Raw genomic sequence first — 27294 nt, forward strand, 5'->3', positions numbered from 1 at the left:
AAGTAGGTGGGTATGGGTAGCTGGGCTCCGTGGTCGGAGGTAGGGGCGGTCGCAGCCATAATTAGGGGCAGGATATTGGCAGGTGCTGGCAGGATATTATCGCCCTTAAGGTATCCGTACGGACGGATGAGGAGAGGGGAGACGTGAGGGAGTGGAGTGGAGGGTCTCCCAAGCGTGGTGAAAGAGGCGTGACAATGGGATGTCAAGCAGAAGAAAGTGGAGGAGCAAAGGATCAAGGGGTAGAAAGAGGAAGAAGAAGAAGAAGAAGAAGAAGAAGAAGAAGAAGAAGAAGAAGAAGAAGAAGAAGAAGAAGAAGAAGAAGAAGAAGACAAGAAGACGGGCCGTTTGAGTCTTGACGTTCTTGGCCCTTTGGATGACGGGGTGTTTGAATGTTTGGTCACAGGTCAAGGTACTTGGGTGTTGTTGGCGGAGGTGGAGGTGGAAAATAAACGTCCAAGAGCCAGCGATTAATAAGACGGGAAGAAGGAAGGTGCGAGCAAGAGCAAGAGCAAGAGCAAGAGGAAGCTTCCGTCCCTGCCTGGCTTGACCGTTTCTGTTTTTGGTTCAAGGTCTTGGGACGTTGGTCACGTAAATGGAAGTCACTGAGGCATCAAGTATCTGTACCTTCCTTCCTGTACGTAGATAGGCATCCACCCAGGCCAAGGAGAGAACTGCAGCTGGAGTTGGTGCTTCCTGCTCCTACCCGGCGAGATATTGAAGCTGGTTCAGGGAGCACTCACTCACTCACTCACTCACAGATCATGGGCCGGTGCATGGGTCAGGCAAAAAAAAAAAAAAAAAAAAAAAAAAAAAAACAGAGACTGAAAAATAAAAATAAAAAAATCCGATGATGACAAAAACCGGGGCTGCGTCACAAAATTTTACCCCCGCAGAGAAGAGGAAAAAAAATAAAAAGCGGTTCAATCTTCCCGGTACGTACTCCGAGCTTGGAGCTTCCAACTTCGATCTAATTGGCCCAAGATCGTCTGGCTCTGGAGAGCTATAGCCACAACCCACTATAAAGGCACGTACCGACCGATTGGAAGGTTCCTCACCTTAAGGTATCTTGGTACTGCATACTACGTACATAGTCACCTCAAAAGGTGAAGGGGAAGCTCACCTTGGGCCAATTCATCTTGGTCCCTGTCCGGAGGAACCGTTGATTGCCCGAGTCAAAGAATCAAGAGACGAGCCTACATTACCCATCCCCTTTCTCCTGATAATGCGTAGACAATGTACAAGGGAATAGGTCTTGTTGTAATCGGTATCTAGCAAAGGGACCAAGGGATGCAGGAAGCCGTCCCTTGAAGGAATCATTGACATGGCAAGATCCGTTTGTTGTTTTGTTTGCATCCTCTTCTCTCATGCCTATGCCCTGACAAACAAACCACCATCATCACTTTTCCTTAGCTCCGGGTCTTTGACAGTTGGTGCGCTGCAAGTCACACCACAATCTGACAAAAGATTCAACGCCATCCCTAGCGGATGCACCTCTGAGGCTCTAACCAGCCGACCGACCGAGCTTCCTTTGCGTTCAGGCCCGTGGTGGCCACAGAAATAGGTTCCTGAATCCCAAGCCACCAGGGCCACCGGTGCACTACCGTTGAAGCTACCTCATCTCCGGGCGCACTTCTAAGGTGATCAAGGTACGGAGTACAACTATGGATTATGTCAGCAATGCTTCCCTAACGACGTCAGACCACCGACTGCTTTGTCCGAGACACTGGACCACTTAAATCCAGACCCCTCCATCCGCTGCTGGGATCTTATTCATCTGACAAGAAACCGATCCAGGTCCCGTCCGATTTATGATCGAGTCCCAGGCTACCCGTCCGGCGCATCTACATTCGGAGCCGATGTGGGGCCGCGCTTTCCAAATGGAGCTCGGACTCGGATCCGCTACTGTTCGTAATCCTTCAAGTCCACATTCACTGCACTCATTTGCGCCTTCTACGGAAAGTATTGGCTCTATACACAGACCTAGCATCGGCTACTTGGTTCAGAATAGTGATATGATTGAATTGAGAAAACAATGTAGGAGAAAGGGATACGCCTTATTCTTGAAAAACTAGGGAAAATGCCACTGATCAATATATCGGAAGTATGTGGTCTTGGAATCGGCGTCTTCTCATAGGGATGGCATACAATCATGCACCTCAGGTTCGCGATGTCCGGCTATCTGATGATGCCCGTGGTTCCTTGTCCGAGTAGTCAAGGATAGCCCAGAAATGTCACGTCCGATGTTTCAACCAACCGCCATCACTAAACACCGTCTTCATTAACATGCCGCTATCGGGACGTTGGTCCTGGCCATTAAGGTCCAGAAGCTAGAGTCATGAAATCTGGCAACTCGATATACTAGAGTCGGATGAACGCCAATGGACAGGGCGCGACTTTACCCAGAGACCATAGCTATACCATTCAAAGATTTTGATTAACGTCGTGACGAACCAATACTTCATGCCCCAACTGGAAACCACTGATTGAAAGCCCCCAAAGGATCCCATTTCTTCTTCAGCTCCTTCAATCTCGCCAAACTCGACCCATAAACCGCCTCAGGCGTCTCATCGCCATGCGCAAAGTTGACATACGTCGGATTAGCCACCGCACTCGGCGAATAACTCCAAATATCCCTCACCTTGCTCGCAAACGCCTCCGCCTCACCGTCCAGCGAAGCATCAGTGTACCAAGGAATCACAATCGCCTGCGCAAACGCGTCCCTCCTCAACGCCTCCTGCAGCGCCGCAGACCCCTTGGGTACAGACTGCGCCTTGGTCAGGTTATACCGCTCAATCAGCACAGCCGAGTTGGGCCCCTTGGCTTGAAATTTCGTGTACAGGCCCCATATCGCCGGCCACGTCTCAGGCTGCATGTGGTTGATGGTCGTGCTATACGCCGGCTTGCGCTCCTCCCGCGCGCAAAAGTTGTCGTTGCCCGCGTTCCAGCCTTCGTACCCGGCCACGCTGCTACTGTTCGAGATCGGGCCAAGCTTATACAGCGGCGCGAACGCCGCACGTCCAGTCACATCGTTGCCTTGACGCAGGAACCCGGTGACGAGGACGGCGGGGGCATTAGATGGTGGTCCCGAGTTGGTGAGGACGAGGTAGACGACTTGCTCCGGTTTCAGGGGCAGGTCTTGGATGGCTTGGGCGACTTGCGGGAGCTTGTCCGGCGAGAAGAAGAGATTCATGAGCCAGGCGTTGCGGCCTTCGGTCGGCATGGGCCGCGCCTTGACCGTCGCCGAGATGACGATGCCAAAGTTGGGACCGGCGCCGCGGAGGGCCCAGAAGAGGTCTGGGTTGGAGGCCGGCGAGGCCGTAAGGATCTCTCCGCTCGCGACTGCGACGCGCATGGAGAGCACATTGTCAACGCCAAAGCCGACTTCTCCCATTTGATTCCCTGTCATGCTGTTAGTTCAAGGTCTGTCTTGTTATGTCAGTGTCGTGCACTAACCGTAACCGCCTCCCAGGATGGCACCAAGGGCACCAACACAGTTGCAGTTGCCCGTCTGGACCAATACACCCGCAGCATTGGCTGCTTTGATTGTGTCGCCAATGATGGCCCCGCCTCCGATAGTGGCTTCCGTCTTCGTCTTGCTGAAAGTGACGGCATTCAGACCAGCCAAGTTAATGATGACTCCGTTATTGCCGAGGTTGAAAGTCTTGCCCCAGCCGTTACCGCCGTTTTGAGCTGTGAAAGGTATCTTACGGCTCGCACAGTATTTGACCTGGTACAAAAATCAGGGAACATAGCTCATGATGCGACGTTTGATGGGAAAACTCACAACTGCACCAACATCCTTCTCCGTCGTCACATTCACCACGATGGACGGGATGGGAGCATGGTATGTACTCCATCTCGCACGGAGGTCAACAGCTACTGACGACGATGCTGCTACGAGCGTCTTCAAGTCCTCTGCAACGGATGGGACTCTCACGGTGAGGGCGGAAACCGCCGTGACGAGAAGCGACAGAGAGGAGAGGAGCCGCATTGTACTTGATGACTTGAGAACGTCGAAGGTGGCGGAGGTGCAGCACACTAGCCTTTGACAGCAGACGACATGTTCTTATTTGTATCATCCAGGTGGTGTCATTGATGCCGTCTTACATGCAGCCTATATCCAGGGACCTGGCTCGTACAGTGACCAACGAGTCATGGAACCCGCCAAGGTTGGAATCGACAACCTGTATATCGCGTGGGATGCACTTGTCAGCAGGGTTTAATCAGCACCAAAGAACATCGTTCCCCTGAACGGTGTAATTTGGAACCAACGGAGAAAACATCCAGAATGCTGTGATTACCCTGCCCAGCCCCCAACAAACCAGCCGCACATTTTACACGAGGGCAGCAGAGCTGCGGTGAGGGGGAACTATACGTTACATCGCCCATAGACTTTGAGGTCGCTTCTGCGCTGGCTCAACTTCCTATCCTGGAGCTGATGTCCTACCCCTGCAGTCGACCACCCGGAGGCCGAAATCCAGCGAATGGGATATTCTGGAAGGATTTCGTGCCGATCGACTATTGGAACCCTTATGCCGACGCCGCAACAATGCCACGATGGCTTCCAAGTTCCACGCATCCTTGTGAGACGGAAGAGTCCTGGCGATCGGAGGCCGACTATAGAATCCCAGGTTTGCGCTGAATAAGCTATCAGGGACCGTGGTAAGACCCGTAGGAAGGGATAGGCATCGCGCGACGGACGGACGTTGTGTGGGATGAAAGACCCGGTCCCGAAGTATTCGGGAACTCGGTCGGTAGTTTCATGTTGTAATCTTCCAATTAGAGAGTATCTACAGTGATTTTGTTGTACAATGTGGCCTGGCTAGGCTGTGCTGTATGCCGGCACGTGAACTTTATCCGTACGTCGGAAATGAGGCCTTTACAAGAAGTTGATGCCGACCCCAACCTGCAGTCCCTTGGTGCCCTGCTCGCCGCGTCTCAGCACCAACGGGAGACTGAAGTTGAGCTCGAAACGAGCGACAGGATGAGCGTAGACCAGACCGACACCAGCGGCTGTTGATGGCAGACCAGTCGTCAGGTCACTCAACGCTCTCCACGCGCTGCCTGCGACACTTCTAGCGTCGAGGCCCTCGTTGGCTGAAGCACCAGTCTTGCCCTTGTTCTTCATCGCGACTAATCTGCCGCCGTTGGCAAACACTTGGAAGCGGAGAGAGGAGTCGGGGCCCTTGTAAGGCAGAGGAAACAGCATGTTCACACTGCCAGCTGCGAAGACGTCTCCTCCGACTGAATCGGATCCGTCGTGGGGTCCAAGACCTCCATAGTGGAAACCGCGGACGTCGGTGGGCCCACCGAGCTGGAATCTGTCGTTTATGCGGCTCGGCTGGGACTTGCCTTCGGAGGCAAAGCCAAGAGGAAGCGGGTACAGCATACCGAACCTCAATCCACCACCAATCGAGATTCCAGATGGTCCCTCCACGCCAGGAACAGGGACGGGCAGCGCACCACCCACCTCCCATTCGCTCTTGGAGAAGGCGACGTCACCGCCTAAGGGGCCGAGACCAGCCAGCTCCCAAACGGACTTGAGTACGTAGCCGCTTTGCGGAAGCTGCGGGTTATCTCTCTCGTCTCTCTGGTATGTGTGTTTGATGGAGCTCTTTACGGAGTCTCCGGCATCGGCACGGACAGTGGGACTGGCACTGTCGCGGAGACCGGTAACTTGACGCCAAATGCCGGAATATTCAACCGTGTGCATGTCCTTGAGGCCAGAAAGCCATGAGAAGCGCAGGTTTCCTCCCTTCAGAACCTCCTCGTGTGCTGCCCAGGATTTATCGGTGGCGGAAGCGAGACCCTCGAGTGCGATTCTCGTATCGGGGTTGCTTTGGACGGGTGCGCTCAAGGTCGCGCTGTATGCGGAACGGGTTCTTGTGCCAGCACTGGCATTGACAGTAAGCTGCTCCGCACCGCCAAAGATGTTGCGCCAGAGCAAGGAGGTATAAGCGGAGCCTTCGCTGTTTCCGACATCGGTTCCGGCGTTGAACTTGTAGCGGGAGAGCTCTTTGACGACGACATCGACGTCGACGTCGGTCGGAGTGGACGAGGCATCGGTGTTGTTGGCGTTGCTAAGGTGGACCTTGACATCGGGGTGGAAGATGCCTATGAGTAAGCGTTAGACCATAATGTCTCTCCAAAGGCGGATGCTGCCCATACCGAGTCTCTCCAGCTTTCCTCTGGCGTCGCCCAACCGCGCCGCTACTTCGCCGAGCGTGGAGGAGCTGTTGACATCCTCGGTCAAGAGCGGGGTGAAGATAGGGTCGAGGAAGCCTCTTCGGGTGTTGGTAGCGCCGTGAACCTGCAAGCGGTTGATGGTCATGGGCTGCGAGTTCTGGTCGGAGAGCTACTGCGCGCATTAGCAAGGTCAGGGACCGTTGAGCGAGAGAATGGTAAGAGCGTGCCAATTGTTGCAGCTTTCTGATTTTGGCCTCTTCCTGGAGCTTCTCGAACTCGGCTGAGGATTCTGCCTCCTTGCGCAAGGCATCGGGCCCGGCCTGGAGCTTGCCAATCGGGTTGGAAGCCTAAGAAAAGCGCGGGTTCCATTAGCTTTCGTTGGAGGGTTTAGAGACGATTGAGAAGGGAGACTATACAGAGCTTCCGCTCGCACTGGTCTTGGAAGCCATTGGAGCCTTGGTGAGAGTTGTGACAGACGTGAGCTCAACGTTGCAGCTTGTAAGTGGGTGGACAAGACAAAAATCACACAAGCCGGAGAGCTTCGGTTGAATTTCGAGATGCAGCACGGGCGTAAGGGAACGGATCGGGACGAGGTCACTCTCGGTGGGGCTTCTGGGGCACTCGGGAGAAGAAGCTCCAGCCACACTCTGGAAGCTCTGTCCACTGAGGTAGGTACGTATTCACTGCTCTCCAGCCATACATCAAGCGGCCACTCATCCAATGGAAAATGGTGGAAATTCCGAGGCACAGGGTGTTATATGTGGCTGGTAGAAACCCACTCCTTCGACCAGTGACATAATTCTGTGGCGCCTCTTCGGCGTGGACTCACCGGACACTGGAGATACGTATCTTTTTCCGTCTCGTGTCTTTGCGTTTTGACGCACCCCGAGGGCCCCCCAAGCCCCCCCCCCCCCCCCAAAAGCACCTTGAGTGGACAACGCACTGGCGGCACTTGTCACAGCCTCGCCGCATTCCATCTCCGTTACCCATTCGCTCATCCTATATCAACAACAACCCCAACACCATACAAACCAACAGTCGAAAGAGAGCAGTACATCTGCATCCAACTGCGTGTATTCAGTCGTTTCAATTTCCATCTTCTGTACATTACCCATATCATTCTCTTCGCTCTCTCTCGACCGGCCACCCGCCACCGGTCACTGATCGTGCTCCCCATTACGTCGTTCGCCGCCCACCGTCGATCCCGATACTACAGCATCTCGTCGGCAATCCTCAGCAACCATGGCTGCCAGTAGAGCCGCACAGAAGAGGGTAAGATGCACTGACATGTCATTTCCATGAGATGCATTCTACTAACTCTTACACAGTTGACTCGCGAGTACAAGACTATCGCCGAGAACCCGCCACCATACATCGAGGCACACCCCTCTGAATCCAACATTCTCGAGTGTGTAGTCGTCCATCGCATCCATGTCAGATATCCATGCTAACAGGTAGACAGATGGCACTATATCATCACCGGTCCCGAAAACACACCGTACCATGGCGGCCAGTACTGGGGAACTCTGGTCTTCCCCCCGAATTACCCTTTCGCGCCCCCAGCTATCCGAATGCACACTCCTTCCGGTCGCTTTCAGCCATCTACGCGCCTCTGCCTGTCCATCTCCGACTTCCATCCCAAGTCCTTCAACCCTGCCTGGGAGGTGTCCACCATTCTGATAGGCTTGCTTTCCTTCATGACCAGCGAAGAAATGACGACCGGTTCCGTATCTAGCACAGAAGTCGAAAGAAAGATGTTGGCAGCACGAACAAAGTGGTGGAACTCAACAGGCGGAGGATCCCACGCAAAATCGAATGTGGCAACGAAGGGCAACGTCAAGGCCGGTGACGGCGGCGCAAAGTTTCGAGCCGAATGGCCCGAAGTCGACAAGGCCAACTGGGAGTGGATGAAGGAGACCAAGATTGACTTGGCGACAGGTAACAGGACGGGAGCGGCAGCAGGGGCCTCTTGCGGGCCCCAACTTGGCATCGGGAATGGAAGTGGCCACCAAGCCCAGGCTGTCGTCGATGCTGTTGTGCAACAACGAGATGCCGGCCGGGGCTGGCTGAATCAGAACAAGCTGCTCGTCGCCGGCGGTGTCGTATTCTTCTACGTACTGCTTGCGAGGGTCTTGGGTGCGAGCGACAACTAAAGCGGCTTCAGATGCGTACGATTTCTGGCTGGATAGTGCTGTTGCGTCTCGAGAAGCGAGTCAGATCGTGTGTAAAGGGACAATGGGGCTAAGCATGGCGTTATGTTTTGGGCTTTCTGATGACGGACCAGAGTGATATACAGCACAACAGTCTTACTAATAGATGGGACTTGGACGGCCGATTATAAGTTGGTAAAACTCGAATGACCAATGTATTCTAGATTTGACCAAAGGATTGGCTTTTGGAAGCAAAATTCGAACAAACCTTCGCTTCTAGTACCTCGCCATGGCTCATGGGATATCGCGAGCTTCGGCCAAGCCATTGTGGGAGCCATTACTCCAACAACGTGGCATATGTCGAGAGTCACTATCAGACTCTATGTCAAATACTTGCAGAGATGATAATCGCGGAATATCGCATGAGGGAACGCCGCTTAATAAGAGTTCGGCCAAAGCTGATCCGATTGCAGCTGCAGTTGAAAAAGTTTCCACGTTGTATTGCGCCGATGGAATTTCTCTGCGAAACATGAATTCAAACCTCAGGGTTGCTGTTCAAGTGGTCTTCTCGACGATCACTTCATTCTGTACATGTAGATTCGTAAGCTGCCCTTGGCCCGTCACAAGTGGACACGCGGTGCCCAGGCAAAGCCAGCAAGCCGGGTCGCCGCACCGGAAAGTGGACGGCGAGGAGTAGAGGACGCACAACGGATGGGCCGACGGATAGGTATCATCTGAAGGAAACATCAGACTCGACACATGGAGCGCCGACCGGCGACGATCACGATGGGGGCACCCAGCTCAGAGCCTCAGACAAAAGGGCTTCGGCCGTTCGGTGGGCTTGGCAGAGAAACAGGTCTGTACAGGAGAGACTACCTAGAGGCGTGGAGGCTAGAGTGTGCCAATACCTGCTTCATTGGTAAACCGAAACGTGTAACGCCGGCATGAAGTCATGGTGAAGGAGGGCCAAGCCCAGAGACCAGACAAACCAGTCAATGTAATTCAGACGAAAGGTATTGTAATACAACAGTACCGGGGGGGGGGGGGGGTTGGATATGAGCTGATGCGAGTTTGTCACCTGCCGATCGTGGTCGTAGTCGTCGTCAACTCTCCCCGTCAAATCCTCAGGATTGTAACCTTCTTGGCAGGTTGGAATATTGCCGTGGTAATATTGACTTAGGTTCTGAATGTGCAACGCAATTTTGCAGCTTTTGAGGATGTCCACTCTGTGATTGGGACGTTGAGATGTATCAAATCCAGCGTATCGTTGCATCGCCATCCGTGCGCCGGATCAAGAAAAGAACGAGGCGAAGTTGTCGAAGATCCAAACGTCTTAAATTGTGTTGGCTTGAGGCACTCGGACCGGGGGTCTGTAACAAGGTGGTGGTGCTGCGTTCATGCGTTGAGTCAAGAACCTTTCTTCGCGACCCGTATGGAGTACACTAGCTGCGTCTTAGTATAGTCGCTTATGAACTTGCTGCCATGCTGGAAAGGTTTGTTTGCCTTCCTCTGTACTCTGTGGCATTTCATCTCAACTTGTTCCAAGAGAAAAGAAACGGTCTGAAGTCTTGGATGCAATGTGACTTGGAGGATGTTGATCCGGCCGACTGGCGCGCGCGGTTATGATGCGATGAAGACTGGAGCGCGTCGAGACGGATAGAGTTTACTTAAGCCCACGTTGGCTTTCCTAGAATCCTCACTACGGGCAATATCATGGTAGAGCTTTTCAAAGACACTGACCGTCTGTATGCCATTGCTCAAGGGGTGATTGAATTAAGATTCTCTCCACATCAGCCCCATGGACTGGACGCTAGGAGCCCTATGCAGTCTACTTACATACGTTCCGCAACGTCTCCCGATGCAAGGGGCAACTTTATAGGTGTAAGGCATGATGGAAAGCGTGAAGAATCTCAAGACGCCAAAGAACGACAGGCAAGGGTTTATCTCGCGCGCGCGAGAACGTCGATCAAACCGTCGCATGCCGCATTCCAACCCCAGACCAAGTCACACCCCCTTATCCCACCGTACCCAAAGAGTCCCAATCCCTACAAGGCGCAAGACGCAGCTGTGTCATGCCAAATATTCTAGACGAATCCCACCGTGTTAAGCGTGGGACTCTTCTGCTTCGACGACGAATTAGTCTCGCCCTAGCTCCCCGGCCCGCACCACCCAACCGCCCCATCAGGCGATCCAGAAATTCTTCAACTGCCGAAAGCAGACACCAGCATCACAGACCATGGGCTTTTTCCAAGGTTCTATATCCTAGCTCCCGGTCTCGCGGCGACGAACGTTTGTCAGGTGGAAACATGACACGCCCGTGCTTGGGAGAAAGGGGAACTTGGGCGAACATGGGAGAGGCCTCTTCCGCCCCCGGCAGGCGGGATGTGGAGGGAGACACACACCCACTTTGCCCAGAGACAGTATCGTACACTCGTGTCTGAGTCTGTCTCTCCAGTGTCACTGGCGTAGTTGATCATCGTCGCGGGTGTCGTGCGATTGACGGTTCGCCTGATGCGACGGATCCGTCCAGGCACGTCTCCGATTCGAGTACAGGCACACAAGACCAGACGCAACTAGGATTACTACAGATCTAAACGCACGGCTTTTCCCATACCTCTCTGCTTTCCTTCCCTTCACCTGTTTGGTATAGATCCAACTCTTCTGATTCAACCCCAGCTCGGAATCCAGAGGACGTTCCGAACCTGCAAATCATCATCCCCCTCCCCTTGCTACCGATCACCTACAGGGGGGCATGTCAGGTCTAGTATAAGGCTGCGCTGATATCCGGCGGGAAGACGAGCTTCACCCTTGGATCTTGGAGCGGTGGGATTGCGCTACAGCTCTAACTCCATCACGGCAAAACATAACAACTGACAAGATGGCGACGAACAACCGCTGGCCGCTCCAGGATGAGCAGGCTGGTCCTAAGCGTGCGCCCGCCGTGTCGGTGTCCGAGTTCGACGACGGGGTCAGTGAGAAGAACGAGACGCTGGTCGTCGGTACGACAAATCTCTATGTGGACGGGCAGCTGAGGCTGATTCCTGTAAGTTTGACATATCCTCTTGATTCAAGGGCTTTCCTAACAACGCGTAGATGCCCACGGCTGATCCCAAGGGTGAGTTCTGAGAATCCCCGTTTGATACCAACGAGCAATGATGATTGATATGAGAATAATGTATAGATCCACTGAACCTCCCCGCATGGCGAAAATGGACAGCAATCGGTGCCCTTTGCTTCTGTAAGACGTCCCATTAACCGTACGAAGGGCCGCTAGAGACTGACTAGTTCTCACAGTCGGTGCACTTGCCCTGTCAGCAGAGGTTTTCATCGGTGGTCTCCTCCCCGTCTTCATCCTCGAGTACTCGGGAGTCGACCCGCGCATCCTCAACAACATCGACTTCAAGGCCCAGAGTGGCGGCAGCGGTCTCAACATCAATCCCATGTCCGTCGTGCCACCTGGCGTCAAGCCAGCTTCCCTAGATGAAGTCGCTCTCCTAGCTACGATGCCCCTTTTGGCAAACGGTATTGCGAGCTACTTCCTGGTGCCCACATCCATCTGGATTGGCCGTCGACCGGTCCTCTTGTTCGCTGCGACTAGTGCTTGGGCTGGTGGCTTGTTTGCTGCTTTCAGTACGAGCCTGCAACAGCACTTGCTTGCCAGAGCTCTCATGGGTTTGGGCGCCGGTGCGGTAGAGGCATTGATTCCTCTGATTGTTCAGGATATGGTCTTCATCCACCAGAGAAACAAGGCCATGTCGGCTGTAGTATCCAGTCAGGGGATCATCATCATCGGTCTTGGTGTTGCAGCACCATGGGTATCCGCCAACTACACCTGGAGGTGGCTGTACTACATCACTTCTGGCATGGGTATCTTGGCTTGGGCCATACTCATTGCCTTCTTGCCTGAGACTCGCTGGACTCGTTCCCAGGAAGAGCTCAGTATGTCTCGCCTTACCCCCAAAGGGTATTACTCGAGCGCAACTAACCCGTCACAGGTGGTCAGAATACCGTTCCTCTTTTGCCTGGCCAGAACCGCCCGGAGCTCGATTATGTCAACTACACGCCACGCACGGTGTGGACCAACATCGGTGTCTTCCAAAACGGCTTCGAGTTCAAGCGCGCTGCCAAGTCCATGTTTGATGCCCTCAGATCCACGTACTTCCCGGCCATCATCTGGGGCGTTCTGGCCAACAGTTCCATGATCGTCATCAACCAGGCCGCTCAGCAGATCACGCCGTTTGCCCTCCTCGCCCAAGGATGGCAGTTCCAGTGGACCGGTCTCACCGTGCTTCCCTTCTTCGCCGCCTCGGCGCTGGTCTACGTCTTTGGTGGCCCTGTAGCTGACAAAATTTCCAACGCTGTGACAAGGTGGCAGGGCGGAAGCAGAGAGCCGGAGCATCACCTTGCCAACTTGATCCTGCCGCTCGTTTCGGGAGTAGCGGGCTGCTTCGTCTTCGGAACTGCCGGTGAGCAGAACATGCATTGGGCGGTTCTACTGGTCGGCTCCTTCTTGATCGTCTTTGCCTTTTTGACAACCATGACCATTCTCAATGTCTTCATTGTCGAGAGCTACCCGCAATGGGCAGGGTATGTTCAATTTCGATCACCCTTAAGGAAGTGCACGGCTGACACACTAGCAGACCGGTACTCGTCAACGTCTCTTCACTCCGCATTGTCGTCGCGTTCTTCATCGCCTCCAAGGCGACTGTCTGGATCGCCGAGAAAGGACCCCTTCAAACATTCGCCCTATATGCGGAGGCAATAATCGTCTTATCTCTTGGGTTGCCTATTCTCTACTTCTGGGGCAAGAAGATGCGTCAGTGGACTGCCGGAAGTGTCAAGAACAAGCAGAGTCAAAAGGAGAAGGCTTTTGACGATGGGGCTTCGGTGTAAATGTGGTAATGATAATGAGACTCTAGAGAAGAAAACACAACGCGGATCAAATACGCCGGTTGGTCTCTGGCTAAACATAGTTAATGACCTAATAGAGATCGATAAATATCAATCCAGTCGCTACCGACATGGGAACCCTCCAATCCATAATGAAGGGAAACAAATACCAAAGCAGGCAACCTTGATCATCCACGTGTAACGCCACATCCCAATCATTTGGCAGCCTTCCGTGGAAGAGCTTGCACAATCACCCAGCAGATATGAGTGCGCCTCCTAAAATTCTCGGAAAAGATAACAAGTAGACGTAGGAAAAGAGACAGATTCGGCTACACTCCGTCATCTCCAAGCAAGAGATGCGTCAAAGGATGGCAGGTCCTCCACCTCTGGCTCCATCACTTGAGGGTAGAGCGACTGCGACGCGATCTGCAGCGGAACAGAAAGATTGGTCTTGGAGCCGTTGAAATTGACAGACATGCGCAAGATGTAGCTCCGAGCAATGAAACAGTTGAAGAAGGTGGGCAGGAACATCTTATGTGCGGTAGGGAGGCGGATAGGAACCTTGGTTCTTGATCGCCAGGTGAACATCTTGCAGCTTTCTGCCTGGTCGTCCTTGTGCCATAGGATGACCCCCGTGTCTGTCGTAGGGAGCTTGGTTTGGGTAGAGTACCGCAGCTCATGGCGCAGTCCAGCCGCCTCACGGGGGTTTCCTAGGTCGGGCGACATCTTCATGGGGGTTCCTGTGAACCACGTCTGAGTGTCTAGCTTGACGTGGCCCAGAGTGACTTCCGGTGGGAATGAGAATGAGGAGTTGGATTCAAAGCTTAGGTCCAGTGTTACGGAGGCGTGAGAGTCGGGGAGCTGATGGCCGCCGATGCTGATGTAGACTGCTTCAGGCTGAAGCGCATTGATAACGATGCGATCCTTCTGTGTAGAAAGAAGACTTCTGCGGACGGACTTGGTCCTGGATAGCGTGTATCGTGCATCGTGGTTGTTGATGTTCAGGGGTGGGTCTTCGGCAAAGGCTGGGAGGACCATGATCCGCTGACTGGCCTCAGTAGTATCTTTTGGGCTGGAGGATCTCTTGCGAAGCAGTCGAGCAACTATCTTGTACTCGACTTGAGCCATCGTGGGTGACATGTCGTCTTTGCCCCAACCACCCATTGATGGAGGCAGTCGCATGTGTTGATCGTGGGAGTGATCGCCTGAAGCAGCCTCACAGGCATCTTTGTGTAGTTCTCGTGGTATGGTGAAGTTGAATGGGATAGTTTGGGTTTCTCCTGCCGCAAAGACCCGTCCTTGCGGGTAGGATGTCTTCGTAATGGGCATGTCTAGGTTGAGGAACACGTCGGTGGTGATCTTGGGGACGGGTAGCATGTCGACCCGAGTGTGAGAGGTGCCCATGAGAGCGATTTGGATGCAGTGAAAGGGAGTGCGGCTGTCTGGGCAGACAGATACGGTGCCTGTGATGTGAGAGCCGCTGGTATAGATCTTGGACGAGTAGTGATCGTCAATCTTGATCTCGAGAGGCATCGTGGAGGCCGCAGACCACATCGTGGTCTTGAGTAGATGGTACAAAAGAGGAGTATGTGAAATTGATATACTTTTATGGCACATATAATGTTGAGGTTGATATCAACTATTTGAAAGGCAAAGATCAGACGGATGAGATAGGAAGAAACCCCAAATTCATCCAAGAAAGAGGGGAAGGTGGTTACTTATACACCAAATTGGCCAGCGTAAGAACGGACATAGTCTTCTTGATTCAGTCCAGGCCCCGAGAACTAGCGGCAGCAAAGTTTTCTTGTCCGGCGCATTTCTTTGACTCCGACCCGGCTCTTCCTAACGTACACGGTCACGATACCGAGTCGTGGCCTCCGGAGCCCCACATCTCGGCACCGCTCAACGTACACGGTCGGGCCCCGCTTCGGTCGTGCTAGCTCCCGCTTCTTCTTAACGTTAGCGGTTAGCCGAGATAAACCCCGAAAGAGGACCCCCGGCTATTTTCTACCTTAGCGGAAAGGAAACGTAACGAAAACTCAAATTGCATAAATGATTGCAAATTTCGTTATCACGGCTAGCGTTGGCGCTTTGAGCTGGACTTTCCCCAGAACCCCAGGAAAGGCCTTGGACCGTTCATCACTTGATTGGCTGCATTCATGGCGTTCCTCGGGATGACCTGCAACTTGTGTGAGACTCGAAAAGCTGCTCGCCTAGAGCAGCCGTAAGAATTTCAAAAGTGGCAGGCTGTTCCGATGAAGTTCATGATGCTCATGATCAAACTTTCAGCCCTTGGACATCTAGGGACAGCTGAGGAAATAAGGAAGCGTCTTCCTGGCGGGAGATGCCTCTTGTATGAGAACAAATGCAGGACATACTGTAGCAGAACCTTTTCAATCCTCACACTCAACTGGTCCCATTGTGATACAAGAAAAACTGCCATCATTCATATTTCACCACTCATAATTACCATCGAACTACCAGATTTCTAACACCCAATCCTCGATACTCTCTATCAGAGTCTCCATATTCTCCACAGCAGCTTTCCCTACCAAGCCTGCTAGCTCACCATGTGATGCCTCATAAAGTCTCAGAATACTCAACATAACAGCCGGTCTGTTCCTTGACTCTAGGAAGAACCTGATGGTGTGTAAAAGACATTAGACAAGATATCATTGAACATGGTTGAAGTCCGTTTGAATTACAATCATTGAAGAGAGGTACGTTGAGCCACAGAAGCGTCAACTCATGCATTCAAGCTTGAAGCCATTCGGGAACTGCTACCTGAATCCTTATGTCATACCTCACATCGCTTCCTCTGCGATGAACCCCAATTCGTTGCCTAACTTTCTCTTTGCCATATCATGATAAGTTAAAGGACCAAGTTCTCAGTGAAGAGGGAACAGAACCCATTTGGCGGCTAGAAGCGTCTAACTTTGGCAATATTGTCGATTTGTCCTCAATTACTAGGAATCCTCGACCAATTCGACTCAATAAATTTATCTTGACTTTAAGATGCCCTTTTACTTACCGCTTTCTGATGGGGGCTGATGGATTGGAAAAGGATGAATAAAGAAGTTCCAGGCTACGTACAGGTAGGTTCCATTGAGACTCCAGGCTTCACAATGTAGGAGCACCTCAATACTGCAACCAAGCCATGTTGATATTGTGACTCCGCTTCATCGCGGGGATAGGAGATCATGATACTTGTCAGGCTCGTGTTCCAGCAAAGCATGACGATGAGATCTTAGATTAATGTACTTATTACTGATGCATAGTTAACAAGCTTCCTGGTAGCGTGCCATCGCTCAGCATAGCCTTGGTGGTGTTTGGATTTGCTTACGAGCGACCAACTGACTCGATCGGCTGACGTGCCAGACACGGCTGTGTCGCAATGCTTAGCCTGAGTCAACGTCAGTCCTTGATATATGCTTCATACTGCGCGCGGCGAGTCTCTAACAAGACCCGCTTCCCCCGCTTGACCCCGAGATCACGGAAGCAGACCATCGTCACCCGGTCTCCAATATGGACGCGGGCCGCTGCGGATGCGGGGTAGTATCCGGGGTTATGACAGTTCTCCGCGGACGCATACCCTTAGGTTTATCTCCCCGAATGACTCGCTAGACCAATGGCACGCTACGCGTTGGTAAAGTTGGTCTTGTAATGAAAGACGTGATCTGTAAAGGGGTGGGCTGGAGTAGATAGGACAAGGCGGAGCCGGTATTGAGCGGAAATTGCGAAAACCCATATATGCATTTGTCTAGATTATCGAACTAGACTTTGAAAAATCAACTCATATCGTACGTCCAAAATCAGCAGACATGTCGACATCGAATGATTCCGCGATGCAGTCGAGCGTCTTGGTAAGTGTTGCCGGTGTCCTCAAGTTCAAGGATGTCACAATGTCATAGGCTTTGAAGACTAATCTCTAACTACTCGATAGGGATGGCCACTTTCGAGGAGAATCTGGATTCTCCTGAACGTTAGCTTCTACAACCTTTTGGGAAATGCCTTTGCTGCAGGCGCTCCTCCGCTGTTTTCGCGCATTATTGCAGAGCTTCATTGCACTTCGGAAGAGGCCTCCCAGCTCTCTACCTATGTGCTTTTGACTCTTGGCCTCTCGGTAAGCCTGATTTAAAATGAGAACATTCACCGTTTTGATATATGTTTCTTGAGAGACACGAACTAACTGACCTTCAACTCTAGAACATCTTCGCCCTCCCTGCCGCATCTCTCATTGGTAAACGATACACGATTCTAATATCGCTCGTCATGTTCTTTGTCTTCTGCCTTTGGTCAGGGGAAGCAACAACATTCAATAACCTGCGAACTTCAAGGATTCTCGGCGGGCTCGCTGGCGGGCTTGTTGAGGCATTGGGGCCCAGCTTCGTAGAAGAGGCATTCCCAAACAAGCAATTAGCAAGCGCAATGGTTGTCTACGTTGGACTCCTTGCTGCGGGCTCATCTGTCGGACCGATCATTTCCGGTCTTGTCGCGGATGGTACTGGAGATTGGAGATGGTACTTCCGTATCCTCTCGGCCCTGATCTTCATCACGTTTGTCGGATCACTGATCATGCTCCCGGAAACACGCGCGGACTCGCCAAAGACGGCTGAAGTTGAGCTCAACCCCGTTATTACTGAAGATAACCCCAAAGGTCTGCCCTTGAGCCCTACCTACGCCGAAGTTGAAAACGCCAACCAGCAAGGCTTTGCAGGGCCCAGAGAACTCGGAAAACAATGGAGACTGCGCTCTTTCTCAACAGCATATGTCGACATGGACTGGAAGCTCGCCGCCTCAAGCCTCTTCCAGCCTCTTGAACTTCTAGGCGCGCCCCAGGTTATTGTCACAACTTTGGTCTTTGGTCTCACCATTGGCTGGACCGTTCTGGTATCTATCTTGCTCTCGGTGGTATACAGTCCCCCGCCCCTACTCTGGGGTGCCCGAGATGTCGGTCTGCTTAGTGTTGGCCCATTGGTCGGTCTTCTGATTGGTCTTCCGATCGGAGGCGCATTGGCTGATTACCTATTCAACCGAGATACACGTCGCAATGGTGGAAAACAAGATCCAGCTTCGAGATTGCCTGCTGTGATTATCGGAGGTCTAATCAGCCCAGCTGGATGTTTGGTCATTGGGTACGGTCTTGCATCACCGGAGAAGTGGGCGCAAGTCAGCGTTGGCTATGGCATGCTTGCCACAGGTCTGACTTGCTCGGCGAATGTGTTACTGACGTACGCTGTTGACACCATGCCACCTAGAGCAAGCCACATCGGAGTGCTGGTGAATTTGATCAAGAACTCTGTCGGCTTCGGAGTTTCTTACGCGGCCACAAGCTGGATGGCACAGGCGGGACCCGTCGCTCAGTTTGGTACGATGGCGGGAATTCTCTGGGCGGTGTACTTGTTAGTGATCCCCCTCTACTTCTTCAGTGAAACAGTCATTCGTAAGACTGCATTTCTCGCTTAGACTGAGAGGGTAGTCTTAGACGGGACAGGGGTAGTGCAGTTGGTGTAGAAACGCCAGCGTACGAATCCCGTCTATCATTCTTCTCTGGCAGCAAATAAGAACATTCGGGCTCTCGACTACTAGAGCCCTGTTACAATTAAGAATCCATAATGAGTTCGAAAGTTTTATATTCAATTGAGATGGACGATATCTTGGAGTGATTTAACATTATCAATGATTGTCACAAAACACTTGCACCAAGCGACGGTACCTGAATCATGCTCCGGCGCGAAGAATCAACCGTCTGTAAGTTTTCAAACTCTGTCCTAGACCCCGAATTCTAGGTAAGTACACTTGCCGCAGTAACAGATGTTTCATTCAGTTTGCCTACTTAGTCTACACGTGAATGGTCCAGCGTACAATCGTTCACTTCGACACGAGACGTTCCACATCCATGTCAGCTGAGCGGTAGAATCCCAGACTTTTCAGCATAGGCATGTCATCAAAACGGTACAGGTATACATCTGTCTTCAGACCCTCGTCCGCGAAATGCTGGTAAGGATACCAGGATGGAATGCAGAAGGTATCACCCTTGTTCCAAACAAGTTCTGTATCACCGATACGAGAGCGCCCAGATCCCTCGACAACATGATAAACAGATGATGCGGTCTCCTGAACCAGAGAGGACTTGGCACCGGAGGTCAAGCGGGCTGCACGACCACCTAAAACCTTGCTGACTGGAGCGTTGCACAAGTCAGTCCAAGTTCCAATAATTATAATGAGGCAGAACGGGAATTAAGTACCTTCAGATCCATCTGCACGGAGATAACTTTGTGTAGCATATTGTCCTTCCTCGGCGTCAAGTGCTGCTTTCATCCGACTCCATGGGAAGACAATGGGCGACTGGGATGTATCAACATTGTCTGCTGGGTATCGTGGAGATGAGAAATGCTCGACGAAATGAACAGGGAAGTGGGTAAAGTTGGGCAAATCTAAGCCGTCAAGCCAGATCATCGGGCCAGACCCATCCTTTCCATGGTCATGCCAATTCCAAGTGGGGGTCAAGATTACATCTCCCCGGTTCATCTGGATGCGCTTTCCATGAACGGCAGTGAAGCCGCCATTGCCCTCAATGATGAAGCGCATAGCAAAAGCCGTGTGCCGATGCGCCGGTGCCGTCTCATTGGGCATGACCAGTTGCAGCCCAGCGTAAAGAGTGTCAGTCGTGAATGGAGCATCTGGGGTTCTGAGTCAGGAACAGATCTAATGATTAGAAGTAATAACAGATCTGAAGCTCCATCGGTGCAGGCTGCGTACCTCTGGAAGGGTTGACGAGCATAAGCACCCGACGCTCAGCTTGCTTTTCGGTAACAAGCTGACCCGCTTGCAAGAGAGTGGGTTGAATTTCAGAATACTTCCAAAGATGGGGTGTGCACCGTGGATTGGGCAGAGGGGGGTTTAGTTTGGTCATTTGCAGCCACAAAGGCTTTGTGTGGTTGGCCTCGGCGGCGCGCAACATCGTTGCGGTGTGGTCTTCAGCCGGCTCGGCTTGGTGCGAAGTTTCTGTGACGGACGTTGAAGACATGGCTAGTTCTCGGATTGTCAGGATGATACGACGTTGAGTTGCTCGAGTGAAGTGGTAAGGTATTGATTGACTACTTTTACTCTTCTTGAATGATGCTTAGATACAGTAGCGACATTTCAGTGTTGACGAGATGTGTTTATGACTTGATCAAAAACACATGATTTCCGGGTGTTTGCCGAACTCTCATCCCGTATGAAGACCAACCGCGTTTCGTCAATACTGTCGACGTGACGGTGAGTTACAAAGCGAACACAGGTGTGCTCGGGGATTTAAGCTGTTGGCCGAAAGAGCATGGTCGGAGGCTCAGCAAAGACACCAACCACAACGCTAACCGTACGCGATTTGTCGTAGCACAGCCTCTCTGCGTTAGGCGTACAGCACTTAGAGTTCGGTGCCCTTCCCTAACTCCCCGCCCTCCCCTTTCAACTACACCGGGGACTTGATCATCTTTCTCTCTAAATCCCCGCCTCTACCAGTCTCTGCCCTATCGTGCCGCACAACTTGTAAGCTGTATGAAGACTTTCCTCGGGAAATGGAGAACAGCACTCCCGGGCCAACAGGCGCGTCGACTCGGAAGCGGAAGCGTATCCCGATTGCTTGCAGCTCCTGCCGTGCTCGGAAGTCGAGGGTGAGTGCGACATTCTCGGACTACCACGCTGGTGGGAGCCAGTTTTGGCAGTTTTTGCCTGAACGGGATTTTTCCGCCCAGCAGGTGCCACTGGCTGTCCAAGAAGACTAATCAGAATACACTCTCGAAAGTGTGATGGTGTTAGGCCTCAGTGCTCCGCTTGCGTCGAACAAGGTATCGAATGTATCTACGCAGCCAACTCTGGTGGGAGCAATGCGCTGGTACCGAAACAGTATGTTTAGTGGACCTTTATGCAGAGTCTTTCAAGACTTATCTTACTCTGTGAATAGATATCTCGAACAAGTTGAACACCGCTTAGCCGATGTCGAAGAAGAAATCAGTCGGCTGAAAAGACTTATACCCGCCTCGTTTCTACAAGGAAAGCAACACGTCCTCTTTCCACGTAGTGTTTCTGGCCGTACCGACGACATTTCGGAAGTCAACTACCCCGAGGAGTCACTGAATGTTGAGGATGGAAGCGTCACGCAGGGGATCACCCCCGACGCGACAGACGGTGTTGGTACTATTGAATTTACCACAGACGAGTCTTGGGCGTATTTCGGTATGACACAATAAACTAGGCTTCACGGCCATGGGCCTCGATGTTCCCTTTATACCTGCTGATTCTATCATCAATCATTCAGGGCCGTCATCTAATATTGCCTTCACGAGAATTATTCGCCGCACGCTCAACCACTTATTAAATATATTAGTATCCCTATTATAGGGTAGTTAGTTCAAACTATAAGTTAACGAAGAGATTAATTAAACTATATAAATTTTTATATAAATATAAAAAAGAAGTTCTAATTATAAGTTAAGCTAACTACGATAATTATAAATAGGGCCCCTAATTAGCCCCTATGTAATTAGTTATATACTATAATTAAATTAGATTTTTAATTTAATACTAACTTTCTCTTTTTTTTATTAATTTATTTATTATAATTAAAAATATAATTTAATTTTAGGCCCGTTTATTAAGTTATTTTTTTTTCTTTTTTTTTTCTTTTTTTTATATAACTTATCCTTTTATTTATATATTAATTTTTTTATTATTTACGAATTATTTTAACCCTTTATTAAGTACTATTTTTGTAAAAGCGTTAGCGAGGTTATTATTCTTATTAATTTAACGTATTTTAAAAATCTTACGTTTTTTATATAATTATTTAAGGGCTATAATATTAATTATAAACTTCTTTTTTTTTATCGTTTTTAATTTAATAAAGTATTTATATAGTAAGTAAGAATTGGTATAAATAACCGTTAGGATTAGTAAAAAGTTAAGTTAATTAGTAATCTTTTTTAGCGTTATTAAAATTACGTAAGCGAGGTTAACGTTATTAACTATATTATAAACTTTTAATACTAAGATACTTCTTATTATTTATTTATTTTTAATTAATAAATAATAAATTATATTACTATATATAATAAATTTACTCTCGCTTATACTCTTATTAACTAAAATAATAATATACTCTAATTATAAAATAAAATCGTCGTTATTTATAAATAACTTATTAATAAAAACGTAGAGTTTATTAATAATAAGGTTAATTAAATAATAAACGAGGCTTTAATTAAAATTTATTTATTATTACTTAAGCTACTTATTAAGTATTTTAATATCTCGTTCGTTTAGCTCTATAGCTTATACTACTTTAATATAATTAAAAGTTACCTCGGGTTAATATATATTTATAATATATACCCCTCGTATAAACTTAGTTTTATATTACTTTTTAATATTAATTACGTTCGGGTTAATAAGGGTAATTTTTTTATTTTACCCCTTTTATTAAAAAATAACGGTTTCCTTTTTAATTATAAAAATTCTATTATTAAATACTAATAAGTTATTTATTATAAGGACCTCTTTTAGTTTTATTATAAAGCCCGCTTTTTAAAGTTCCTTATTCTCTTTTTTTATAAAATTAATATTAAATAGGCCTAATATATCGTTAGTCTATATTCTAATAATTCTAAATTATTCGCTTTCTTATTTAAAAACTAATAAGTACGGGTCGTACGTAAATATAATTATTAATAATTAATTAATATAAAAATCGTAATATATAGCTTATTAATAAGTACCCAATTTTACGAGCCTATATAATAGTTTAAGTACTTTAATAATTATACTTTCTAAGTACTTACTAACTATTTCTTTTAGTAAATAGGTTAGGATTTTCTTTATAAGCCTTATAGCTAATTAAGTATAAGCCTAAGTAATATTATAGTTTTAAATTTCGTATCCCTTTTTTTATAGTAATATTATTAGTATTATTATTAATTATTAACTATAGTACTATACTATAAATAATTAAGTAAGTAGCGTTATTTTTTTAATATTATTATACCCCTAAATTATATACTTAGATTTTTTATATAGTTAGGGTATTCCTTTTTCCTTAATTTTATATATTATTTATAATTTAAATATACGGAGATTTTTATATTTTTCGAGGTTATAAAAGATAAATTAATAGACCCCTTAATTACGTAAAGTATTTATTTTAATAAGATCTAATCTTTTATATAGCTTTTTAATAATTATAATAATACTTTCTTTACGTAGTTTAATTACTAGCTTAAAATCGGCTTTTTTTTTATTATATAAAAAGTATTAATTACCTTATTATTAATAATAAATTACTATATTAGGGCTTACTATCGTAATTTTTTATAACGTCTTATTAGTAATATTAGTACCCTTTTAGTAATTTCCTCTTCTTTATTATTTATTAATATTATTATAACGATTTCGTTAAGGATAATTTCCTATACTTTTACTACTAATTATATAGTTTCCCTTAGCTTCTTTTCTTTTTATAAACTAAAAATTACCTTAATAAGATTTATATAATATAATCTAATTATAATAATTAATATTTTAAGTAGCTAATTACGATCTCTTATAATTATATAAGAGCGCTCGTTAATAAAAATTAATTTATATAGCCTAGCTTATTATTAAGTAATTTTATACTAAACTTATATATTTAAATTTAAAAATATATCTAAATTAGCCTCTATATTAAGCTTATTATATATAATAATTACTTTATTAACTTACTTTTTTACGCTTACTTTACGTAATACCTATATTATTTTTTTAATTACTCGGGCTCGTTAGTTTATATTTAATAATAATAATAAGGCTAAAGTCGTCCTTAAATATACTCTAAATATTAATAATATTAATATAAAACCGTTAGGTCCTATAATATTATTATAGTATTTAAGTACTATCTAAAGGTATTCGTTATTAATAAAATTGGGATTTTCCTTTTTAATAATCCTAAACGCCCTTTTTAGTTACTAATATACCCTTTTTACTTTTTTAATACTATAATACGCTTTTATAAGTACGATTTTTAGCTATATACTATAAGCTATTATATTTTTTTTAAATCCTATTAATTTAAAACTCGTATTAACGTCGGTTTTAATACTATCTAGCGGTCCCTAATATATATTAATTTAGTTTTTTTATAAAGCTACTTATACTATTTTTATTTATAAATCTTAAAAGAATTACCTTACTTAAAATAATATAGCCTCGTTAATTATATATAAAACCGGTTAACTATTTAAGTAAAAAATATTACTAACGATTTCCTAATTAAAATTAAGCTTATTACGTAATTTAAATTTAAATTTATATAGGTTTTACGTATTTATTTAGTATTAATAATATACTTTTATTAACTACTTTAATACTCCTATTTCGATATTTTTATTACTTAATTATTTTAAAAAGTTATATAGCCTCGTAACTAATAAGTACCTAAATCTTTAATATAATTATTTAAACTTATTTTCCGTTAAGTAATTAATTAACTTCGTATTATTAATAAGCTTTATAAACGCGTACTCTTATTATCGTTTAACTATTTCGAAATACTTATTATTAAAAATTCTATTCTTTATATTATTAAATATAATACTTAGTTAATTTATATTTTTTAAATATAAAAGAAATAGGGTATTAATAAGTAAAATATAAAAAGTTATCGTTTTAAAGTACGTTTTTATTTTTATTATACTTAGGGTAACGATTTCTTTACCTAAGTTAAAACTAATTTTTATAATACCTATTATTAATATATTAAGTATTACTAACGCGATTTTTTATAATATTTAGAATTACCCTTTTCTTTTTATTAACTATTATAATACCTTAGTATTTAGGATAATCCTATAGAAATTATCTAGGCCGTACCTTTTACTTATATAAAATACCTATACGAACTTAGTATTTAAATAATCTAAGTAATATAAAAAGGACCCCTTTAGCTACTTCTAGAATTACTTAGTACTATTTTTCTTTTTTAATATTAATAAAAGTAGTATTTTCTTTTTAAATATTAAGAGAATAAAATTCTATATTATTAAATTCTTTCTTTTATTTACTTTTATATCCGTTATTTAAAGGACTTTTTTTTATTATTTATAAATAAAAGCCTACTTATTAAGAGCTTTTATTACTTTTTATTTATTTAGCCTCGTATATTTTTTAAAAACTAACGGTATAAAGAATAAGTAATTAATATTATCGATTTTATTATAATCTAATTTATTAATATAGGGGGCGAGATCTTTCTTATTTTCTGAATTTTTTGGGGGGGGTAAATACTCTAAGCTACTATTTTAACTATTATTATTAAGCTTTATACCCCCGGATTTACTCTTATATATAATAAAGAATTAATTAAATTAATAAAGGCTAGTTTTATTATTTACTACCCTCGACTTTTTATACTATTTATATAATTTAATACGCTCTTTTTTAGAATAATTACTTAATTAATATTTATCCTTTTTATAAATAAAATATTATTTTTTTATTACCCTATTTATAAGTTAAATCTTTACTTATTTAATAAATCTAAGCCTTTTTATTAATAATTACTATACCTAGTCTTTTTTCTTTTTTTATTATATATTTAATTAATTTAATATTATTAATAAGGGCTATTATATATTTAAAAATAAGTTTAGTATAGTATTTTTATTTTAATATTAAAACTAAATCTTAGTTTTAAATAGAGCGTTTCGTAGTTTTTAAGTACTTAATATAAAGTTATTTTTATTTTTAATACGCGCTAAACTACGGTATAAAAATATTTAATTTTTCGCTTATTAATCCTCTTATTTAGCTAGGTTTTTATTAACTTATCGATTCGATTAATAAGCTCTTTTAGGATTTTTATTTATAATTTTCTTTTTATTATTCTAACTATAAATATAAAAAAAATTACTTATAACTTAAATAAGAGCTCTAAATTCTTATCATAAGTCTTAAAATAGCTTTAAATTATATTAATAATACTAAAAAAGTCGTTTTAATTAAAATTACGTATTATTTCGTAATAATAATTAAAAGCTTTGCTTATAAATATAATATTAATTACTAAATAATATTAATATTCCCTAATTCCGACTTTTTTATAATAATTATAAAATATTATTAGGGTTTTTTATAAAACCTCGTACTTCCCCTTAAAGTATAATTTCTTTTTTAAAAAGATCTTTTTAAAATTTATAAATTACCTTATATTTATTATTATATTTTTAATATTTATATACGATCCCTATATTACTACGTATTATTAATAATTTTAGGTCGTTTACTTCCTTTCTTATTAACTAATTAGTACCGAATTTCGTATTAATAATAATAACGAGCTATAGATCGAAATAAGTAAAATTATTAATTATTATACGTCTAGTACTATATTTTATTTTTATATATCTTTTTATAATAATAAATTATTATTAGTAATTATAAGAAGGAAATTTAGGTTATTTACCCTTTTTTTAAATTTATTAAAGTAATTATACGCTTTATTAACTTATACTTAGTTTTATAATACGAATTCCTTTTTTATAATTATTATTACTAAGATTTTATATAGTTCTTATAATTATAATTATATTAGTAATACCTCTTATTTATAAAGGAATTTATTAATTACTTTTATAATTCCTAGGCTTACGCTCGCGAACTATTTATCTAGTTAATAACTAAGGTTATTTACGATTTTATAAAATAGGGGTTACCCCTATAGCCCCTTTTTTTTATAAACCTTAGTTAAATAGATTAATATTACGTTAATTTACTTATTATTAAACTAATTTACGATTTTATATATTTACGTCCCTTAATAATTTAAGTTAATATTTACTTATTTATAAAGGATTAGGATTCTATTTAGGATCGGGTTTTTTTTTTTTTTTTATCCTAATTTATTAAGAGTCGAACTCTAGCTTATGCCCGTATTAGTAATTATTAATATATTTAATTTTAATAAGGATATATTTAATCTACGTATTAATTATAATAAATCCGTACTTTTATTACTTAACGAATTTATTAAAGTCTAGGTAATTCTTACTTT

The 27294-nt window shown here is 45.2% G+C and overlaps 9 protein-coding genes across 9 annotated transcripts; 5 read left to right on the forward strand and 4 right to left on the reverse strand.

Moving 5' to 3' along the window:
• Window positions 1-2458: 2458 nt before the first annotated feature.
• CTAM01_11786 (FAD binding domain-containing protein) lies at window positions 2459-3991 on the reverse strand (the record flags this gene model as incomplete). The annotated part of the gene is made up of 3 exons (XM_060527795.1): window positions 2459-3399; window positions 3454-3727; window positions 3785-3991. 3 exons carry the CDS (start codon window positions 3989-3991, stop codon window positions 2459-2461), a joined length of 1422 nt encoding a protein of 473 aa, XP_060377578.1.
• Window positions 3992-4879: 888 nt separating this feature from the next.
• CTAM01_11787 (surface antigen) lies at window positions 4880-6635 on the reverse strand (the record flags this gene model as incomplete). Its single annotated transcript, XM_060527796.1, has 3 exons — window positions 4880-6114; window positions 6169-6355; window positions 6603-6635. 3 exons carry the CDS (start codon window positions 6633-6635, stop codon window positions 4880-4882), a joined length of 1455 nt encoding a protein of 484 aa, XP_060377579.1.
• Window positions 6636-7428: 793 nt separating this feature from the next.
• On the forward strand, window positions 7429-8339 carry CTAM01_11788 (ubiquitin-conjugating enzyme; the record flags this gene model as incomplete). Its single annotated transcript, XM_060527797.1, has 3 exons — window positions 7429-7458; window positions 7515-7594; window positions 7649-8339. 3 exons carry the CDS (start codon window positions 7429-7431, stop codon window positions 8337-8339), a joined length of 801 nt encoding a protein of 266 aa, XP_060377580.1.
• A 2069-nt stretch (window positions 8340-10408) lies between these two features.
• On the forward strand, window positions 10409-10777 carry CTAM01_11789 (uncharacterized protein; the record flags this gene model as incomplete). The annotated part of the gene is made up of 1 exon (XM_060527798.1): window positions 10409-10777. One exon carries the CDS (start codon window positions 10409-10411, stop codon window positions 10775-10777), a length of 369 nt encoding a protein of 122 aa, XP_060377581.1.
• A 437-nt stretch (window positions 10778-11214) lies between these two features.
• On the forward strand, window positions 11215-13229 carry CTAM01_11790 (major facilitator superfamily transporter; the record flags this gene model as incomplete). Its single annotated transcript, XM_060527799.1, has 6 exons — window positions 11215-11379; window positions 11430-11451; window positions 11518-11574; window positions 11631-12275; window positions 12332-12923; window positions 12977-13229. The coding sequence occupies 6 exons, from the start codon at window positions 11215-11217 to the stop codon at window positions 13227-13229; spliced, it is 1734 nt and encodes a 577-aa protein (XP_060377582.1).
• A 336-nt stretch (window positions 13230-13565) lies between these two features.
• On the reverse strand, window positions 13566-14780 carry CTAM01_11791 (arrestin; the record flags this gene model as incomplete). The annotated part of the gene is made up of 1 exon (XM_060527800.1): window positions 13566-14780. The coding sequence occupies one exon, from the start codon at window positions 14778-14780 to the stop codon at window positions 13566-13568; it is 1215 nt and encodes a 404-aa protein (XP_060377583.1).
• A 2267-nt stretch (window positions 14781-17047) lies between these two features.
• CTAM01_11792 (uncharacterized protein) lies at window positions 17048-18692 on the forward strand (the record flags this gene model as incomplete). Its single annotated transcript, XM_060527801.1, has 3 exons — window positions 17048-17089; window positions 17170-17349; window positions 17433-18692. The coding sequence occupies 3 exons, from the start codon at window positions 17048-17050 to the stop codon at window positions 18690-18692; spliced, it is 1482 nt and encodes a 493-aa protein (XP_060377584.1).
• A 405-nt stretch (window positions 18693-19097) lies between these two features.
• On the reverse strand, window positions 19098-20256 carry CTAM01_11793 (gentisate 1,2-dioxygenase; the record flags this gene model as incomplete). Its single annotated transcript, XM_060527802.1, has 3 exons — window positions 19098-19408; window positions 19475-19909; window positions 19989-20256. 3 exons carry the CDS (start codon window positions 20254-20256, stop codon window positions 19098-19100), a joined length of 1014 nt encoding a protein of 337 aa, XP_060377585.1.
• A 385-nt stretch (window positions 20257-20641) lies between these two features.
• On the forward strand, window positions 20642-21460 carry CTAM01_11794 (fungal specific transcription factor domain-containing protein; the record flags this gene model as incomplete). The annotated part of the gene is made up of 3 exons (XM_060527803.1): window positions 20642-20884; window positions 21016-21116; window positions 21175-21460. Coding segments are annotated over 3 exons (630 nt in total), but the record flags the coding sequence as incomplete, so codon positions are not given.
• Window positions 21461-27294: the final 5834 nt, after the last annotated feature.

Source organism: Colletotrichum tamarilloi, assembly GCF_030869305.1.
Source record: "Colletotrichum tamarilloi strain Tom-12 chromosome Unknown Scaffold_67.1, whole genome shotgun sequence".
NCBI classification, from domain to species: domain Eukaryota; kingdom Fungi; phylum Ascomycota; class Sordariomycetes; order Glomerellales; family Glomerellaceae; genus Colletotrichum; species Colletotrichum tamarilloi.